General features: G+C 36.3%; 1 protein-coding gene across 3 annotated transcripts in view; it reads left to right on the top strand.

The window, feature by feature from the left end:
- PCLO (piccolo presynaptic cytomatrix protein) overlaps positions 1-18,438 on the top strand; it is a 329,242-nt gene that overhangs the window by 179,542 nt on the left and 131,262 nt on the right. For 2 of the 3 annotated variants that reach the window (XM_048300870.1, XM_048300867.1), the window contains exons 7-8: positions 7,445-9,653; positions 14,761-14,909. In XM_048300870.1, the coding sequence (XP_048156827.1) occupies positions 7,445-9,653; positions 14,761-14,909 (2,358 nt within the window). The remainder of the gene's footprint in view (positions 1-7,444; positions 9,654-14,760; positions 14,910-18,438) is intronic. The other variant, XM_048300868.1, reaches the window with a different exon arrangement.

Below are 18,438 nucleotides of genomic sequence, written 5' to 3'. Positions count from 1 at the left end.
GTTGTCAAAGTAGAATATGCTTAAAAAATCTCCTCTTCAGAAACTTTCCTGAGTCATGTCAAAGATTGTGTATAGAAAAATCCATCATTTTGTTCCATTTTTCTTTTAAACAAAAATTGGATATCTTCTTAAAAGTAATTAGAAAATGAGAAAGATTTTGGTTCACAGACAAAGGGATTTGTTTTAAATTCTTTATCAGGCTTTGGCTCTGGACTAGAGCTGTAGTACTTTAGCTGTCAGAGTTGATACTGAAAACACAGTATTGCAACAAGGGTAGAATAGTATTTTATTTCTGTGAAGTCCCTCAATAGTTTCTGGTATACTGATATATAAATAAAATACCTGAGAATATTTAACGTATCTTAGTACAAAGCATATAAAGACAAGCATTTAGGAGGCATCAGTAGGTATTGCCTACACAGCAGCTGTATATTTCCTGCAATGTTTTCAAGCCTTTTATAGCAAAGTATGAAATCGGAACTTGTCATTCAGAAAAGAAATTCTGACCATGTTCTTCTGGTTTGAGGACAGGCTTTCCCCCTTCTACTCTCCTTTCCCTCTTTCCCTTCCTTTTCCTTATTTTTCTTTCTCTTCTTTTTTCAGAGATTGAATAGTGGGGAAAATACTGAGCGCGCTGGGTAAAGAGATTTCAATGCAGAAGCAGTACTCAACTCTGACTCTTTCTGGCTTGACAGATGCCCATTGTCTGAATCAATCTGCCAGAGACTTTTCCCTTTTGCAAAGTAACTGAGATACCTGTACTTCTGTATACCTTTAATATAATTGAACAGTGAATCTCTCACATAAACTCCTATCCCAGTACACCTTGCAAAGACAAGTAATATGGTTGCAGAGATAAATAGCAAAGGATAGCAGAGGGGAAAATAAATTGAGAATAAAAAAGAAAATAATGAGTTTTGAAGGTAACAGTACTGTGAGTTAGCCAGAAATGTTTCCCTTTTGCATAAGGCTTAAGCTATGAAAGAAAATTACAAAAAGTGGTGAATTGTACTTAGGGATTTGGGAAAAAGCACCGTCTTCGGTGAGCAGAAAAAGCAGACAGTATAGATGTGATCTGTACATGTAGGGTAAGGGAATTAAAATGCAAGCTTGTGAATAATGTGTATGCTGTCTAAAACCTTTTGAATGCACATACATGGAATCTTGTTCCAATTACACTATTTAGATCAAAGTTTCAAAACACTGGAGTTCATTTTCTTCTCGCAAACTGATTTTTCAATAATGTATTACCGCTGATTTAAACTGCTATTTCTAATTTTTAGAAATTGAGAAGGGAATTGCCCCATTACCCTTTACAGGCAAATTTGTCAGTCCTGTTCCAATGAATCACAAATCAGTTAGTCTGTGTAAAACTGTGTTCTGTGCAAACAACTGGGAACAGCTATTACATCTGCTCTCATAAAGTAGATGAAATGTAGATTTAGATCCCTTTGAAAATCACAGTGTAAGAGCCACATCTGTCTGTAGTTTGCTTATCAAATTTCGTTTGAATTTCTCCCTTCTCCCCTCAAGATCAAAAGAAGCATATGGGCTTTTATGTGTTTAACAGAGGAAAGAAGTTGATATCTCACATCATGTCAGCTCTTAGGAAGTGCACTGTGCTGTCCCCCTTGCATTTGAAGAGGAAATGGCAATTTCAAACAATTTCACAGAGAAAATGAAAGGAGTAAGGGGATGGAAAGTACAAATATGCTTATCTGAGAAATGAGTGACTCTGACTGACATGAAGGAAAGCAAAACAACTGAAAAAATCTTATTGTTTTGGAATGGACTAGTTCTAAAAATTGTATATTGGTGTTAATAGAAAAAAAATTTAACTTCAGAGGCCTCCAAAGGAGTGGGGAAAAAAAAACCAAAAACCCAAAAACCCAAAAACAAGTCAGAAAATCAGACTCATCTCAGTGCTGCTGTGTAGTGATTTAGAAACTAGTTTTCTGCCTGACTGCTCAGCCCCCAGAGCAACATACTTTCAGAAAAGAAAAAGACAAGAGTTACATTAAAGGAAACTCTAGTATATTACTCATGAAGCAAGGTATTTCAGTCCCAGATACAAGGCCAAATTCAGCTCATCAAATTAATCTTCCAGTACCCTTGCCAGCAATGGCACACAAGCCAAGGCAGTACTGGTTGTATGTTATGATAAGGTTTTACTATTGGTTAGAATTTGTTCAGAGCGTATATTACTCCATTCTCAGCACTGCTGATGAGACCAGCTTTTATTATATACGTTTCTGTATATTTTTCTTACCATACACAACTCATCTGCTTCCCTTAACCTGATGGCTTCATTGGAGGGTTCCCATCCTCTGTGGTTCTTCATGCCGTAGAAGTGCCCCTATGTCAGCCTTAGACAGTCCAGAGAAGTTTCTCAATATTCTTGCTCTAATGTTTGTTAATCCCTTCTCATCAGCAGTTACCACATAATAGATATTAAGTCCAGAAGTGTCCATAAAAACTTACATGAGAAACTTTCTTTGCACAGGACAAGTTAAAAAACATCGTTCAGAACCTCTGTACCTATAAGAAGATGTAGTTAAGGATTCCATACTTAAAATGAAGTAATCTAATACTAGTGTATTATGTTAGTATCTTTAGGAGTTAGGTCTCATTTGCAAGTAATTTTAAACATACTGTTAAATTACCGAGAAATCCTTAATGAATGATAACAGATTTTCATGGATTCTTTGTAGTAAATTAAATGTTTAAAATAATGAATTGCCAAAATTTCCGACTCTTCCTTCTGATAGATTTCTAACAATGAAGAGCACATGCTGTAATACTGAGTAACATATTCCAACCCTTTATAAGTAGAACAGCTGTGTTACAATTGTAATTTTAACTGTGCATTTTGGGGTTTTGGAGGGGTTGCATTTGGGAAGGTTTTTGTTACATGAAAAATCCAAGATTGAGAGCTGGAAAGTGAGCTACAGCACAGGCTTCACCTTGAAAGTAGGTGATTTTTTTTCTGAATGGGAGAGTAATTTCTATCCCTCCACTACCTGACATCCGATCAAAACAGTTTATTCCCAGTAATTTCATTTAACGCATCAGCATTCATCTCTCAACCTGATGCTAGTCATAAGTTTTCTGAGCAAGTTTATACACTTCATGGTCCTTGAGGACAAAAAATATTATTTGCATTTTTTTTCTGGTAGCAGAAAAATCAGGATACAGCCAACTTTCTGCTGACATTTCAAGTCTGTTGCAAATCAGCATTAAATGTGTCAGGAAACCTACCCCTGCAGAGGGTTATTTTTTGTTCTTTTACAGTATAGAACAGGATTTTCACCATGCTGTTGAGTCTTCTGGGGACTGTGGCAGAGGAGTAGCCTCATCTGTAATCCACTTTACCTTTGCTTTTCACAGCACCACAGGCTGTAGTAGTCTGACATCACCATGTCTATTACATAGAGAGTCTGGTGATGGAAAACTAATAAGATGCTGTCATCACAATTGTAATTGGCTTCTGGAAATGCATATTGTATACATTATTTTCAGGATTTTTCCCTACTTATACAAAATGTATATATATAAGTGCAGGCCTGTTTTGTCAACTCTAAAGAGGACTGAAGAAGAAGTTGAAGTTTGTTTCTGTTGTGATCACAGAAAATTTTAAAAAAGGAATGAATAATAAGGATTACATTTTTACTAGAAAAATTCAAAACATGCAAGAAGTGTGCAAGAGTTGTATGCTTAAGTGTGAAAGCTGAGTTTCTGAGCAAATGAAGCTAATATCCAAACATGGCTACCTGAATGGAGAGGAGCATATCATGTTCAAAAACTCATTTGGAGAGAGGACAAGAAAGATTGTGTAGCTAGAATCAAACACAGTGTTTAGAGGTAAAAATTTACCCCAGGTATCCTGAGTCATTCTGTCCCCCAAAGTAAACTATCTCTTTAAAACAGATAAAAAGCAGCAGAACATACTAGTATTTTCTAGTACTTGACTGATTCTGTAGTGGGTCAGAGGCTTGCTGGCTTTGTCAACAATGACATCAAATTAAAAGAGATGAAAATAGATGAGAAAAAGGTATTTTTAGAAAGATTTGTAAGGAACAGAATGGTCATTGCAAAGGAGTTACTCTGAAGTCACCACACAAGTTAACAGGGTTCACAAGCCTTTGTCCAGATGACCTCTATAAATTCAAACTCACATCAAGACTAATGTGTACTGGCAAGGCAGAAAAGGAAGGTTTTGCTAAATCTGTTTGCATGCAACCTTCAGCTCAGTGTTTTCATTTCCTTACTGTGATGTTATCTTGTCACTGAACTGCAAGACTGAGAAGACTTTCTCCTGTGTTTATTTCAAAACTTTCTTAGGCCTAAGGAGTGGTGGTGGAAGGAGAAGACTGTTTGTTCCTCATTTCTTTAGTTTGTAGTATTGTGGAGAACATCTCTGTGGTTTTATTTCAAGCACAACCTTTGGCCTTATTTTGACAAGGTCAGCTTTGCCTCAGAAGCAGATCTGATTACCATTAAGTCAATCCTGAAGGGATATCCCAGACTAATGTAAAATTTTAAAAGGGTCAGCAAAAAAGTAATAACATTTATATGAACGTCATTGTAAAACAAAAACCAGAATAATTTACTTCTAGTTTTTGAAAGTTATGGTCAACATTTAGAGTGATCATTTGCTAGACAAAAAATTATTTTTAAAAATTAGTAAGGATACTAATACATAGCTAGAAGTAAACTGACTAGAATTAAGATGAAAAGCATGATAAAATATAGTAGAAAACTTCATTGTTTATTCAGTCAGAGAACTTGCTAAGGTTGCCTGTCTGACATCTAACTTAACCTTTAACCAATGGTTTTAAGGTCTAAGAACACCTGCTTGTGTTTGTGGCTCCAGAGTGGTCTCATCAAGGTTTCTACCCCATCTTTCCTTTGGGTACTTCAGATGTAAAATGGGCGTAACATTATAAATGTGAGACGAGGACCAAAAATACAGGGATAGGACTAGACAGCAGAATTACTCTTTCCACTCCCAATTCTTTCTGATAAAGAGATTAGAATTTGCCAAAGATCAGCCCTAGCTTGTCTTTTTTTTTTTCCATTCTATTTAACAAATTCAAAGGAAATGCAAAAACTAACAACAGCCACTTTAAAGTTACCTGTCAAAATACTGCAGTTGAACTTCCCTTCAATATACTAAGCCACTTCCCAGGGCTCATGCTAATATAAGTGATGATCAAAATATCCAGGAAGAAGAAGAAAAAGGCACACATTTTATCACAGTACTAAGATACTTTTTTTCTCGTCCCAATATAAATATCAAGTGAAAATTATTAAGACTTGCCGTTTGTGAGAATAGTAGCTGAGAACTACTGGTTATCAATACTTTTTTAAAAGCAAGTGGTACTTCCTATAATATCTGTTAGTCTAAGTTTCTTCATATACAGAGAGATCTATAAACAAAATATGGGGATTTTTTTATAAAATGCATCTGACAATGAGATTTATGCATCAGCAACTTAACTACCATCTGAAAATATTAATTCCATAAAGTATTGTAGAGCTTTTAATGACTGTGTTATTAATAGCACTTCCCAATACCAGTGGCCATCTGTGACTGCTTCACCATCTGTGATTCCTATTTCAGTTCAGGAGGGGGAAATAACAGTGGTATTACACTGATTTTACAATATAAATCATTAGCCAACTAGACCTACTGTAGATGATTAATTTGTCTTTGCTTATAAGTACACACTGAGCAAGAGGAAAATTAGTTCCTTTGATTTGTTGGCACAACATGGGTTTGTGAAATGGCCACGGGAAGCTGAAAATATTAAATTGCTTTTATTGAAATCTGAAACATGCAAAAGTTGATGGAATTTAGATGAAGAGAATAAAAGAGCTTAAATGGCACTTGAAAAGGTAGTGGCTGTTTCCTTAAAGATCCATGGCAAACCATGTGTTGATTATTGTAATTTGTTAAAGCTAGGTAACAGAGGAGCAGGAAAAGGGGATTGTCAACACTTCTTAAAAGCTTGTACAGTTTGTTGATGCCATATTAAAATAAACTGAGAAAATACTGATTTATAAACTCCTACTTAAAATCAATCTTACTGATATCTTATCTGAATGAAGCAGCATTTATTTCAAAAGAAATGCCATTTTTAATTAAAAACACTTAATGCTTGCAGAAATACTGTCCTTGCCTGCAGAGGCAGGAGTGTCAATTTGATCAGTATTGTTTTTTATTCTTCCCTTATTAAACTGGGCTAAAATGTTTCCACATGTTGGTATTAATATGTCTACATTCTGTAATGGCTGAGGTGATTTTTCTTTTGTGTCAGTGTATGTGTGTAGATCAACCTCTTTTCCTTTGCTAAGGCAAAATTTGTAAGAAGCTATTAGGGAGATAGGATACAGTCTCAAAATCATTCAGGTCCCAATTTTTAATCTGTGTACATTGTGTGGGAGCCCAAACTTAAAAACTAAAAAAAAAAGTTTCAAAAAATTTAGTACTTCAGGGTGCAAAACAAATTGCTTCTAACCAGTTGCATTGTCTACTTTCCTAGCTGATGAAGGGAGATTGGCACCTCAAAAGGAATTACTTATCAACCTGAGGTAGATAGTTCTACATCAGGATGAATCACTCTTCCACCATTAACTCTGAGGAAGTCTGGACATCTGGACAAAATTAAATTACTATAATTTTATATCGCTTAATTTTTTTTCAGTTTTAAACTGTAGCTTTCTAACTGGAACAAATTTCATTTATAAAAGTCTTCAGTGAACTGAAGAAAGCTCATACCAGTTTTGTAAGGCACAAGGAAATCCCCTGAAAAAATATATATATTTAGCATCAGATATGAGGCAAAAATTACAAGATCATGCGAGAACTACCTGTCTTGTCACTAAAAGTTCTGCTTTGTTGTCTGGATTTCAGGACAAGTTATAGCTTATGGATATGCATTCAGTGTCTGGCTCAGTCATCTATTCAACTTTACAGATTATACATAATTTAGATATAAAGGTGTATATAAGTACACTTATATACAGATTGTTTATTAAATTAAATGTTATATAAAAGGGAGGTGTATGCATACATATTCCCCTCCCACATACATATGTATTGAATATGCTTATGTATAAGCAGGCAGAAATATAAAAAAAAAAGAAAAAACTCTTAAATTACCGTTGATTCAATTTTAAGACTATAAGATAGATTTTTTAATCTTAGGCTAAACAAAGTCTTAGTGAGTATCACCCTTATTTTGTATTAGACTGCTCATTTTTAGCAGACTGACAGCCCTTTTCCTTGCCATTTTCTTCTGCTTAATCACAGATAGAATATTTCCTCTGTCTAAAGGAAAATATGTGGTTAAGTTATAAAGCCTTACCCTGAAAAAATTTAAAAAAATTGTGATTAATTTCCCTCCAGAATAGTGATGCAGTCTTGTTTCTTCTATTGCAGTCAAAAGGTTCTTCAAGCCTGACTCCATCCAGCACTCAAAAGAAGGTGAAGAGGACTCTGCCCAACCCACCTCCAGAGGAAGCAGCAGCAGGAACTCAGTCCCCATATACTTCTGTGGGATCAGTTTCACGGAGAAGGATTTGTAGGACCACCACTATGGCCAGAGCCAAAATTCTTCAGGATATAGACAGGGAATTGGATCTGGTTGAACGTGAATCAGCCAAGCTTAGGAAGAAGCAAGCAGAGCTAGATGAGGAGGAAAAAGAAATAGATGCCAAGTTGAGATACTTGGAAATGGGCATTAATAGGAGGAAAGAAGCCCTACTAAAAGAAAGAGAAAAGAGAGAGCGTGCGTATCTCCAAGGAGTAGCAGAAGAACGTGATTATATGTCAGACAGTGAAGTTAATAATACCAGGTCAACCAGAATAGAAACTCAGCATGGCTTGGAAAGACCACGTACTGCACCCCAGACAGAATTTAACCAGTTTATGCCACCACAAACCCAGCCAGAAACACAGTTTGCCCCTGCTACAAGCCCATATGCTCAGTATCAGTATTCATCTCCTGCCCTGCCAACTCAAGCACCAACTCAGTTCACACAGCAGTCACATTACCAACAACAGCAGCCTTTGTATCACCAGCAGGTTTCACCCTATCAGACCCAGTCAGCATTCCAAACAGGAGCTACTATGTCGTTTACCCCACAGGCTCAACCTCCACCATCTCAACAGCCATCATATCAACTCCCATCACAGATGATGGTGATACAGCCAAAGCCAAGACAGACCACATTATATTTGGAGCCTAAGATAACAACAAACTATGATGTAATTCGCAATCAGCCTCTCATGATAGCACCAGTTTCCACTGACAATAGTTATGCAGTTTCCCAGCTGGGCAGTAAATACTCCACCTTGGACTTGAGGATAGGGCTAGATGAGAGAAATAGCATAGCAAGCAGCCCTATATCAAGCATATCTGCAGATTCGTTCTATGCAGATATAGACCACCACCATACACCCCGAAATTATGTGCTGATTGACGATATAGGAGAACTTACTAAAGGAACAGGAGCTCTTGGTTCCAGTTTTAGCCTCCATGAGAAAGATCTGACCAAAACAGATCGACTGCTTCGCACAACTGAGGCCAGGAGAGCACAAGAAGTGTCAGACTTCCTAGCACCACTGCAGACTTCCTCTAGGTTACATTCCTATGTTAAAGCTGATGAAGACCCAATGGAGGACCCTTATGAGCTCAAACTTCTGAAACACCAAATAAAGCAAGAATTCCGTAGAGGTGCAGAAAGTCTTGATCATCTGGCTGGCCTGTCACAGTATTACCATGGAGAGGGCAGCTACAGGCATTTTCCAAAATCTGAGAAATACAGCATAGGTAGGCTTACTCTTGAGAAACAGGCTGCTAAGCAGCTCCCAGCAGCCCTCCTTTACCAGAAGCAGTCAAAACACAAGAAAGCCTTGATAGACCCTAAACTAACAAAGTTTTCACCTATCCAAGAAAGCAGAGACCTTGAACCTGACTATTCAAGCTATATGACTTCTAGCACTTCAACACTTGGGGGAATTACTACTAGGGCAAGGCTTCTTCAGGATGATATCACTTATGGCCTTAGAAAAAACATCAGTGACCAACAGAAGTACATGGGGCCACCACTGACGTCATCCATTGGAGCAGGCCTTGGGACTGCACTAGGTCCAACAATGCGATCCACACTACAAGATGAAGCAGACAAGTCCTATAGCAGTGGTAGTAGATCTAGACCCTCATCTAGGCCTTCCTCAGTGTATGGGCTCGATTTGTCATTGAAAAGGGATTCTTCCAGTTCTTCTTTAAGACTGAAAGCTCAAGAAGCTGAACCTTTAGATGTTTCCTTTAGCCATGCAGCACCTTCTGGAAGAACTAAACCCACCAGTCTACCTATTAGCCAAAGCAGGGGAAGGATCCCAATAGTAGCACAGAACTCAGAGGAGGAGAGCCCACTCAGTCCTGTTGGACAGCCAATGGGAATGGCAAGAGCAGCAGCTGGACCCTTGCCACCAATATCTGCAGATACCAGGGACCAGTTTGGATCGAGCCATTCATTACCTGAGGTCCAGCAGCATATGAGGGAGGAGTCACGGACTCGAGGCTATGATCGAGATATAGCCTTCATCATGGATGACTTCCAGCATGCCATGTCAGACAGTGAAGGTAAATTAGGCCTCAGACTGGTATCTTACTATCACAACGCAAATCCTCATTTCTATGCATGTGTCTGATTTTTGTTACACTTCACAGACTTGTTCTTTTTCTGTTGCTTGGTGCATCTTCTGTGTATTTACATTCTTGGGGGTTGATTTGTTTTGTCTTTATTTTGTATTTTTTATTTTACCCTAACAGTTCCTGGATGGTGTTTAGCTACTATAGCATGCTACTATATTGTTGATTTGCTTTCCTTTTGGTTTGCTTGTGCACTTTCCTTTTCACTTGTTTATGTCTACTTTTCAAATATACTGTGTAGAACATTCCATGTACAATACAGACTCTGCCATCAGTCTTTATGTGCAGCTCTCTTCAGTGACTGTGAATCATTGAACTTGTTTGCAATAGTTTTGGTTGGGATTTGGAAATAATCTCCCAAATCTCTAAAAAACTCCAGTAATTTTATGTGCATGAAATTTCATGGTAGAACTCAAAAAATGATAATTCCATCTCCCGATGCACCAATTTAGATCTGTGTTTATGTAGAAATAGTCTGTTCATTAAGTACATATTATATGTTAGAACCATATAGAGCTTAACGTGATAGCAAAATAACATTCTACATATGGTTTGTTGAAAGCATCCTGTCATGTGGACTTCTGTGCATTCAGAATTGTGATTATGTAAGATAATTTGTCATTTGGATGGTGCAAGACAATCTCATCCTTCAATAAACTTGCATAAAGTATTTTACTTCTGTTGATGGGTTATGCAGCGTAGCTGGTTTTATATGCACCCCATACACGTCTGCCAAATAAGCACAAGAGTTTATCACGCTTAAGTTCAGGAAAGGGACCTTTCTGATGTATTATAAATAGTGCAATTAAAAATGCTGCTTCTGAATAAGTACAGAAGAATGTTAAAGCTGATGTTGAGTACTTAATAATTGCAAATTATGTATCAGTTTTGTTTGAGTCAGTTCAGACTTAATATATTCTAAATTGTTTAAAAATCATGAAGACAGTTTGAAAGCAAATGAAATGAACATGTTTGAAATTGTATGCGTTCCCTTAACTTTTTCTTATGTGTATTTACTGCACAATAAAAGAGACTTTGCATGCGCTCTATTGTCTGTAAATGGCAATGATTGTCTCAAAAGACACATTTGCATGATTATGAAGTAGTATGGTTTATTTTTCACATTTCTACTAACCTCCGTTCATTATTGCATTATTGGTTTTTTACACATGCTGAATCTTTCATAAGCATTAGAAAAATTGATCTATTTGCCTTCCTCATACTTCATACTAAGGGTTTTGTTTTCTAAGTTTCTCTTCATACTTCTTAGATATTTCTAACCCCCTCATGAACTCTGTGTTTCAGGAGAGACTCAGGGTCATTAGCTTTTTTGATATTTATCAGAAGTTTAACTGTTTTCATTGTCCTTCGATTCTTAGCACACAGAGTCCTATAATTAAATCTGAAAGCAGTTGAGAGGAACTCCCCAAGTTGCATCTCATATCATTCTTCCTAAATAAGCAGATGCTATCTTGTCTGCTCTCAGCTTGTGACTTTTACGGGTCATTCTAGAGTCACATTGTGAAAGATACAGGACTTTTCCTCCTGAAAACTAAGGAGAGCCAACCTGGACGAAAAAAATCCAATTTGGTGCTATTCTACCTCATATGAACCGGTCATAGGGAATTAAAAATCTGCCCTACAGTGCATTATGTTTCTCATATATATTTGTACAAGACATACATGTTAACACTTCAAGTTTAACACATTTCAGTTTTAAATTAGTCTCTGATTAGTTAGACCCTTTCAGTGGTGTTCTAACTTAATTCACATATTCTGTATTTGATTGATATGTCACATAGGGCTTCTCCTTTCAGCAGTCTTTTTTTCTAATTTCTATGAAACTTTTGTCTGCACAAATAGCTTATTTCTTGGGAAACCAAAATACTTTATGACATTATTTTCAAATATGCTGTCTAATAGCAAGTAACCTGTATTGAAAATAACTCATATTATTTGGATGATAAAAAGTGTTCAAAAGAAGCAATTACATTTCTATAGAAAGTTATGGCCTTCTTTTTTTGGGAGTGCACTCTTCCCTGTAGTGCTTTGATGCCCTGAAAGTGGACACCTATTCTGGCATGTTTCATCCAAGCTTTTAACACAATTTGCTTTGCAGTTTCTCTTTATTTTAAGAAACTGCTGCATGGTCTTTACAAGATTTCATTAAAAGAAATCAGTCTTAAGCATTGTCTTAGGAAAACTCTTCTTGTGCTACAGCTTGATTTATCATCTTAAGAGACTTCTAAAAATTAAATTTAAGTTAAAATACTAAATTTAAATTGTTTTTCTTTGGTTCAAACTCGGAGACATGCTTAACTTTCTGTTCATTTTTTATAAGCGACATCCCATAACAAATACTAGAAGAGAATGCAAATAGGACTTTGAGTCCAAACCTTTGTTTTTTCGCTAAGTACATACTGTAACGAATCTTAAACCATGCTTCCATACATAAGTAGTGCTTACATTGGGATTCCAGACTTCAAACAGGTTAAAAAAGTAGCCTTAGTGTCAAAAGACCACAGCGTCCAGAGCTGCCCATTGGAAATAAACAACATTTTGAGCTCTTGAAACACTTGGAATTTTCTCAGGCTTCCCAGTACCATGAAAGCTCTGATGCAGCAAATAGATCTCTGTCAACCCCACAGCTGCCACTTTCCACACACTGCTAAGTATGCTGAAGATACTAATTTTCAAGAACACTGAAGCCAGTACTCAATTTTATGAATATAAATGGTCCTTGCTCTTCAGAAGATATAAAATATACCTTTTCTCACCCAAGATATTTTTTTTCTTTTATATGCTAATTTGGCAATTCTTCCACAGGGTTTAGAAGCTTAAATTTGAGATATCAAGACATCAAGATATCAACACAGCCAACTCCTTGTAATTTTTCATCCATGGGATTTAGGGATCATTGTTACTCCTCTGATTGAGTTTCTTGGACCCCACGGCCTGGAGTTTAGTCTCGCCTGGTTAATCTGGGTGGAACCATCTGGCTGCATTCCGTTAGTCTTAGAATAAAAGGATGACTTCTCTAAGAGCATCAATGGTTCATCTTGGTTGTTCCCAGGTTTCCAGCTGTGACAAATCCCAGCTGCGCAAGCCAAATCCAATGGTGTGTGTATGTACATGTGAGTGTGGTGTGTGTGTGTCTATATACATGTACCTTTATAACATCTTAAATTTCAATAAAATTCACACATTCATTGCAATTTGATAAAAAAAAAAAAAAAAAGGCTGGTCTGAACTGCAGTATGGAATTCTACATTTTCAAGAGAAGCAATCCAGGAAAAGTTATTTCAACTGAGGCAGGAGGAGAGAAAAAAAAAAATCATTCTTTCATCTGCTCAGATGATGACACAGACTGTGACAGCCTGCATTAGCATCTGGGTTCAGGAATATGCATTAGGCTCTTTATGCAAGCTTCAGAAAGAAGTTCTGTTAGGATGAGTTTTGAATGAACCTGCTTTGTACAGGCACTGGTCAACTGGCATAAATGTAAAGCATGAAGGATTTGCATGCTAGATCATAATGGTTTATTCAGAGCAGTTAATCAATAACTAATTAGTAGCCAGATAAGCATCAACCTCTAATAATGTTTCTGGTAATTCATATATGCTTATCTAAATAATATTAATAAACTAATGTTAGATTAAGTTTGTGCACAGTTATGAAGGAAGAGGCTGAATAATATCTGAATCAAGATTAAGAATTTTCTAAAGGCTTAATGTAATATAGAATGTTCATTTTACCACACACAAAGCATTACTTTCAGAAAATCATGCATATATATTATTCCTCTTTTTTGGAAAATTTAAAGAAAATAGTAACGAAAAACCACAATTTGCTTTTTTCCTAATAACATTTATTTCCAAATTATTTCTTAAACCAAATAGATAATGTTTACTTTCACAACTAAGTAGGAAAGATTATGCACACTACCATTTTCCTTTTGAATTCTTTTCTCTGTCACGGGCATTCAGTCTTGTTACTATAGCAAAAACTGACCTTATTTAAGGTTTGCAATTCCTTGTGGTTTTGCTGAAACAAATCTTTTCTTCCTTTGATTTCCAAATTTATCTTGCTTAATAAAGCATAAAATTCAAACTTGCCTTACATTCAACATTGCATTACCTGCACAGTGTTTTGGTCTGCACTGATTGGCAACATAGAAGAAAATAGGACATGATTCTGATCCCAATGGGGTGACAGCTATGTCAGTTGACCCAATAGTCAGTAAGCATAAATATATGCATTTGAAAAACTGATTTCAGTGAAATGGCGTTATTTGATTCCCAAAAGACACCTTAAACAACATGTTTTGTACAGATTTAAAATGGTTGCAAACAGAATAATAGTCTTGTAGAATTTTTGCAGAAAGAATATTAACAATCCTTATACAAAGGTTCATACTGCAAAATCGGGGGATGGAATTCAAAATGAGATCACCTGCAATATTTCTGCTCAGAATTTCAGTTACATAGTTTGGTTTCCTATCTGCTTTGATTTGGGTTGATACCGATTTCATAAAGAGGTCATAATTTTCTTATATATAGTTATAGATTATTTCCAAAACATTTTTAACAATATTCAGTTCAGAAATTTGGGAATTAGTGGAGTTTGCATTTCGAGGTCTGGTTATTTTGGGTTTTGATTTGGATTTTCTTGGTTTGTTTTTTTTTTCTTAGTCTGCTGCAAAATAACTAATATGACTAATTCTTTTTCAACAAAAATTTTAGAGAGATGTGAAATCTGCAGTGTATTTCTTAGCTGCCAGAAGGAAGAAGTGGCCATAGCACTTGGTAGATTTCTTCTGTATTTAATATCCATGGGTCTGACATAAACAGAATCTTCTCCCTTTGCTGTCTCACAGCTAAATAATGCTCAAGTTCAATGTCTCAAGTCTCACCTCTAACTTTGCTTTAGCTGCATGGCCAATTAGTAACCACTCTGCATGTTTGCTATGCACAATGCACATTCTTGCCCTTTGCCCAACACTGGATCAGAGCATTTGACCTGTCCTTGGTTTTCAAAGCCTATCATCTCCGTCGGGAAGAAACAGATTGGTTTGACAAGCCCAGAGAGCCTCGTTTGGAGAACGGACACATCCTTGACAGAAGGCTGCCAGAGAAGTTGTCACACTCTCGACCACTAAGTCAACACCAAGATCAAGTAAGCTGTCAAGTAAGATGTGCCTTTAGTTTTATAAATGATTGATAATTTAATCATACTGTCCGATGATTCCCATAGGGGCTACAGGATTACTCAAAATCCAGCTACATTCAGCTGAAGTACTGTTGAACGTTTGATGATGAAAGTAGATTAACTTTCCTCTACAACTCAGTATTAATTTTGCAGGTTGTCTTTTGACTTTTGAAATACAGCTGAAAATATCTATACCTTAAGTATACTTAAGTATTCCTTCCTATTGGGAAAAAAAAAAGGAAAAAAGAAAACAATTAGTCTCATTTTCCCTTACCAGCTTTATCCCATCCAAATTCAAGTCCCTTCTTCTAGCAGTTGAAGGAAAAGAATTATTTTATATTGTTGGCAAATTTTTCCACTTTCAGTTGGTGAGTATAATCCCAACAGTCTGTGATTAATTATTGAATAAATCAGCAAGACTTTATCATCTAATAATTAGAATATTTCATTTATTAGGGAGAGAAAGAAAAATACCATACTCTTCTTTTCAGGCTTGCCAACTTTGAAATCTAGTTTACCTTAGTGTACCATCCCATTTCTACTTTTTATTAGCAAATCTTATGTATTTCAAATCTCTAAGGTCTCCAGTTGCTTGTTTCAGCTATCATTTTTACTGATTGATTTAGATTACATCCTGATATATTCTAATGTATTGATTTAGATTACATTTTTACATGAGGTCAAATGAATGCAACGAGTGCATTTCCTCAAGACAAGAGGAAACAGCCTCAAATTGTGTCAGGGGAGGTTTAGATTAGATACTAGGAAAAATGTCTTCATGAAAAGGGTGGTCAAGCATTGGAACAGGCTGCCCAGGGAAATGGTGGGGTCACCATCCCTGGAAGTGTTCAAAAAACATGTGGATACTGCACTTGAGGACATGGTTTGTGGTGAACATGGTGGTGGCACTGGGTTGACAGTTGGACTTGATCATCTTAGAGGTCTTTTCCAACCTTAACAATTCTGTGATTCTAAGTAAAGGTATTACATGGTCCCTTTGTGATACTTAATAGCTTATGTTGCTCATGTTAATTCCTCAGATAATATACAAAACAGGAATATCCCACTACCAAGCAGCCTTTGAAACTTTTATGCTGGTGAGAATTTTCACTGACATTTGAATATCGAATGTAGGATTTATGAAGCAATAGTGTAGATTTTATGAAGTAAGTGTTAAAATATCTTACAAGCTGTCATTTATTTTTCCCTCCTTTCCTATCCCTAGCATATATTGAGATTTACACACCCTAGGTTGTACTGGGCCTACCCATTTCTTGTTGAGAAAAAGGGCTTTAGAAGATATAATTCTTACAGGAATCTATTCAAATAGATCTATGAGTCTATGAATCAACTTAATTGCAAGATAAAAGATGTTTTTGAGTCTTCACAGCTCTTAATATCACTGACAATAGTTAAAAAAACTGCCTCTCTGAGCACTTTAATCCTCATGAGAAACATTTATTATTCTAAGCATACATAATTGTATTTTACCACTACAGCTTTCTGAGGTAAAATTGAAAATTTTCCTTGAAAATCAGGTTTGTCCAAAAGGATTACTGCTAACCCTGAGCTTGTGATAAGGAGGTGGTTAGTAAAGATGCATTTAACTTCTAGGGCTCCAGAGCTTGTGTCCTGGGAAACAGTTCTAAGGCAAGGTCTTAGTCACAGACATCTGATCTTTGCTTTATTCTCTCATATCAGTAGCACTACACTAGGACTGGTTGAAAAACTTTGTTCAAAAATTTTCAGTTCGAAGGTTAAAGGGCCTAAGAGTTGTTTTCCTGGATATTTCCAGGAAGAAAATACGTATTTTTTTCCTGTCTCAAGCTGTTGTGATATCTCCATTCTTATATGGAAGTAGAGATACAGCATTAAAATCTTGCCAAAGGCATTTTTTAAGGTTTTGTAAAATCTAGGATGTAAATTGGAGCGTGAACGTGTTCTAAATAATTCTGTCTGATGCCATGGAAAGCCTCTGCAGAAGAGAAGAAGTGATGTGTGAGGAGGAGTTTTACAACAGTTCCTTCTTCTGTTTCCATCCAGGTTAGATACTGTCAGTCCCACACCAGTACAAAACAGTATCAATAACTCTGCAGAAGGGAGAAATGCCAGTTCTCACCAACTCTACATCATCTACCTTATCAAAATGTTACTCAGAGCATGTGTATGTTAAGTGTCTTCTGTGAATATTTGTTTGAGACAACTTAAATATATTTTCAGATTTGTGACAAGACAAAAAGGGTTAGAGATATTTTAAAAAGTTTCATTAGCTCCATGCTGAATTTTGAAACACTTAGCAATAGAAGCAAGTAAATCAGTATTAACATCTCTATTTTTTAGTATTTGACTGTTTTAAAAATATGAAGGCAAATAAACCATATCAGGCCAATGAGAGTGGTGAGGCAAAGTAACCACTCCCTAAAGGCTTTTCTAGCCCTATGTGTAAAAAAACGGTGACTGAATTCATTGTGGCATGCTGTCTGTCTCCTGTATCCACAATCAGTCCTGCACAGGGACCTGTATTGTCCAAGTGTAATGTATTCTGGAGATAAAAATGGCAAGTCGTTCTCCATCCTGAACCATCTGAACATACCCATCTTCACCCAGAGCTTCCTTTGCTGCAGATGATTTCCTGAAATCAGTTAGGAGGGAAGTTTCCTGGTTAGCGCAGGAATTAAGCCATTGCAACTCCTTTAACATCCCTTACTGAGCTCAAACCAGACACAGAAAAAATAATTTGCATCAATAGCACTAATCCATTTGTAATGTATCAATGTTTCCAAATACACTTATTGGCTCTAAATTTGCTATTTTTATGATCTTCTTTGTTAAAAAAATTAGAATATTTTTATGATCACTACAATATGTGTATTACAGAAGATTTTGTTTCACACATGTGAAATATCAATTTCCTTACTAGATGAAATCAGAACTGCTTGATTGCATCCCACAGAGCCTGTACAATTGAAGGTAATAAATAAAGCACAACCCTGAGCTTTTGAAGCAAGAATGCAGTGGAGTGACAGATTAAGCTCACATGCTCTATAAATATTAAAATACATTTGTTTCTATAGCAACTTCTGTGGTTCTATATAGTATTCTGAAATCACATTAAATTGCAGTTGAGTTGGATATCTTAATAGCCATTTCCCAATGTACTGATTCTGGACTGCTCCCTTTAGGAGGGTAAAACCAGATCAATACATAATCTATTGTAGATTTCCCACTGATCCCTGTTGACCTCAACAGTTTGCTGAGTTACTGCCAGTTCATCACCAACTTCTTTAAACCTCCAGACATCAAGGGTTTTTTCGTATTATTTTCTGTGAAAATTATTTGCATATTCTGAACTAAACTGGCTTTTGCAAACAGTTCGGGAAAGAACAGTAGGAGGAGGTGCCAGGGCAGTAAAACTTCATAACAAGGACATAGACAATGAGAATATATTAACAGGCAATAAGTATTTTTTCAGTGAGGCATTTTAAATACTTCCAGTCATCATGAGTGG

The sequence above is a fragment of the Corvus hawaiiensis genome, chromosome 4 (genome assembly GCF_020740725.1).
Source record: "Corvus hawaiiensis isolate bCorHaw1 chromosome 4, bCorHaw1.pri.cur, whole genome shotgun sequence".
Taxonomy (NCBI): domain Eukaryota; kingdom Metazoa; phylum Chordata; class Aves; order Passeriformes; family Corvidae; genus Corvus; species Corvus hawaiiensis.
The sequence above is the reverse complement of the archived record's forward strand: the minus strand, read 5'-3'. Positions and strand labels throughout refer to the sequence as shown.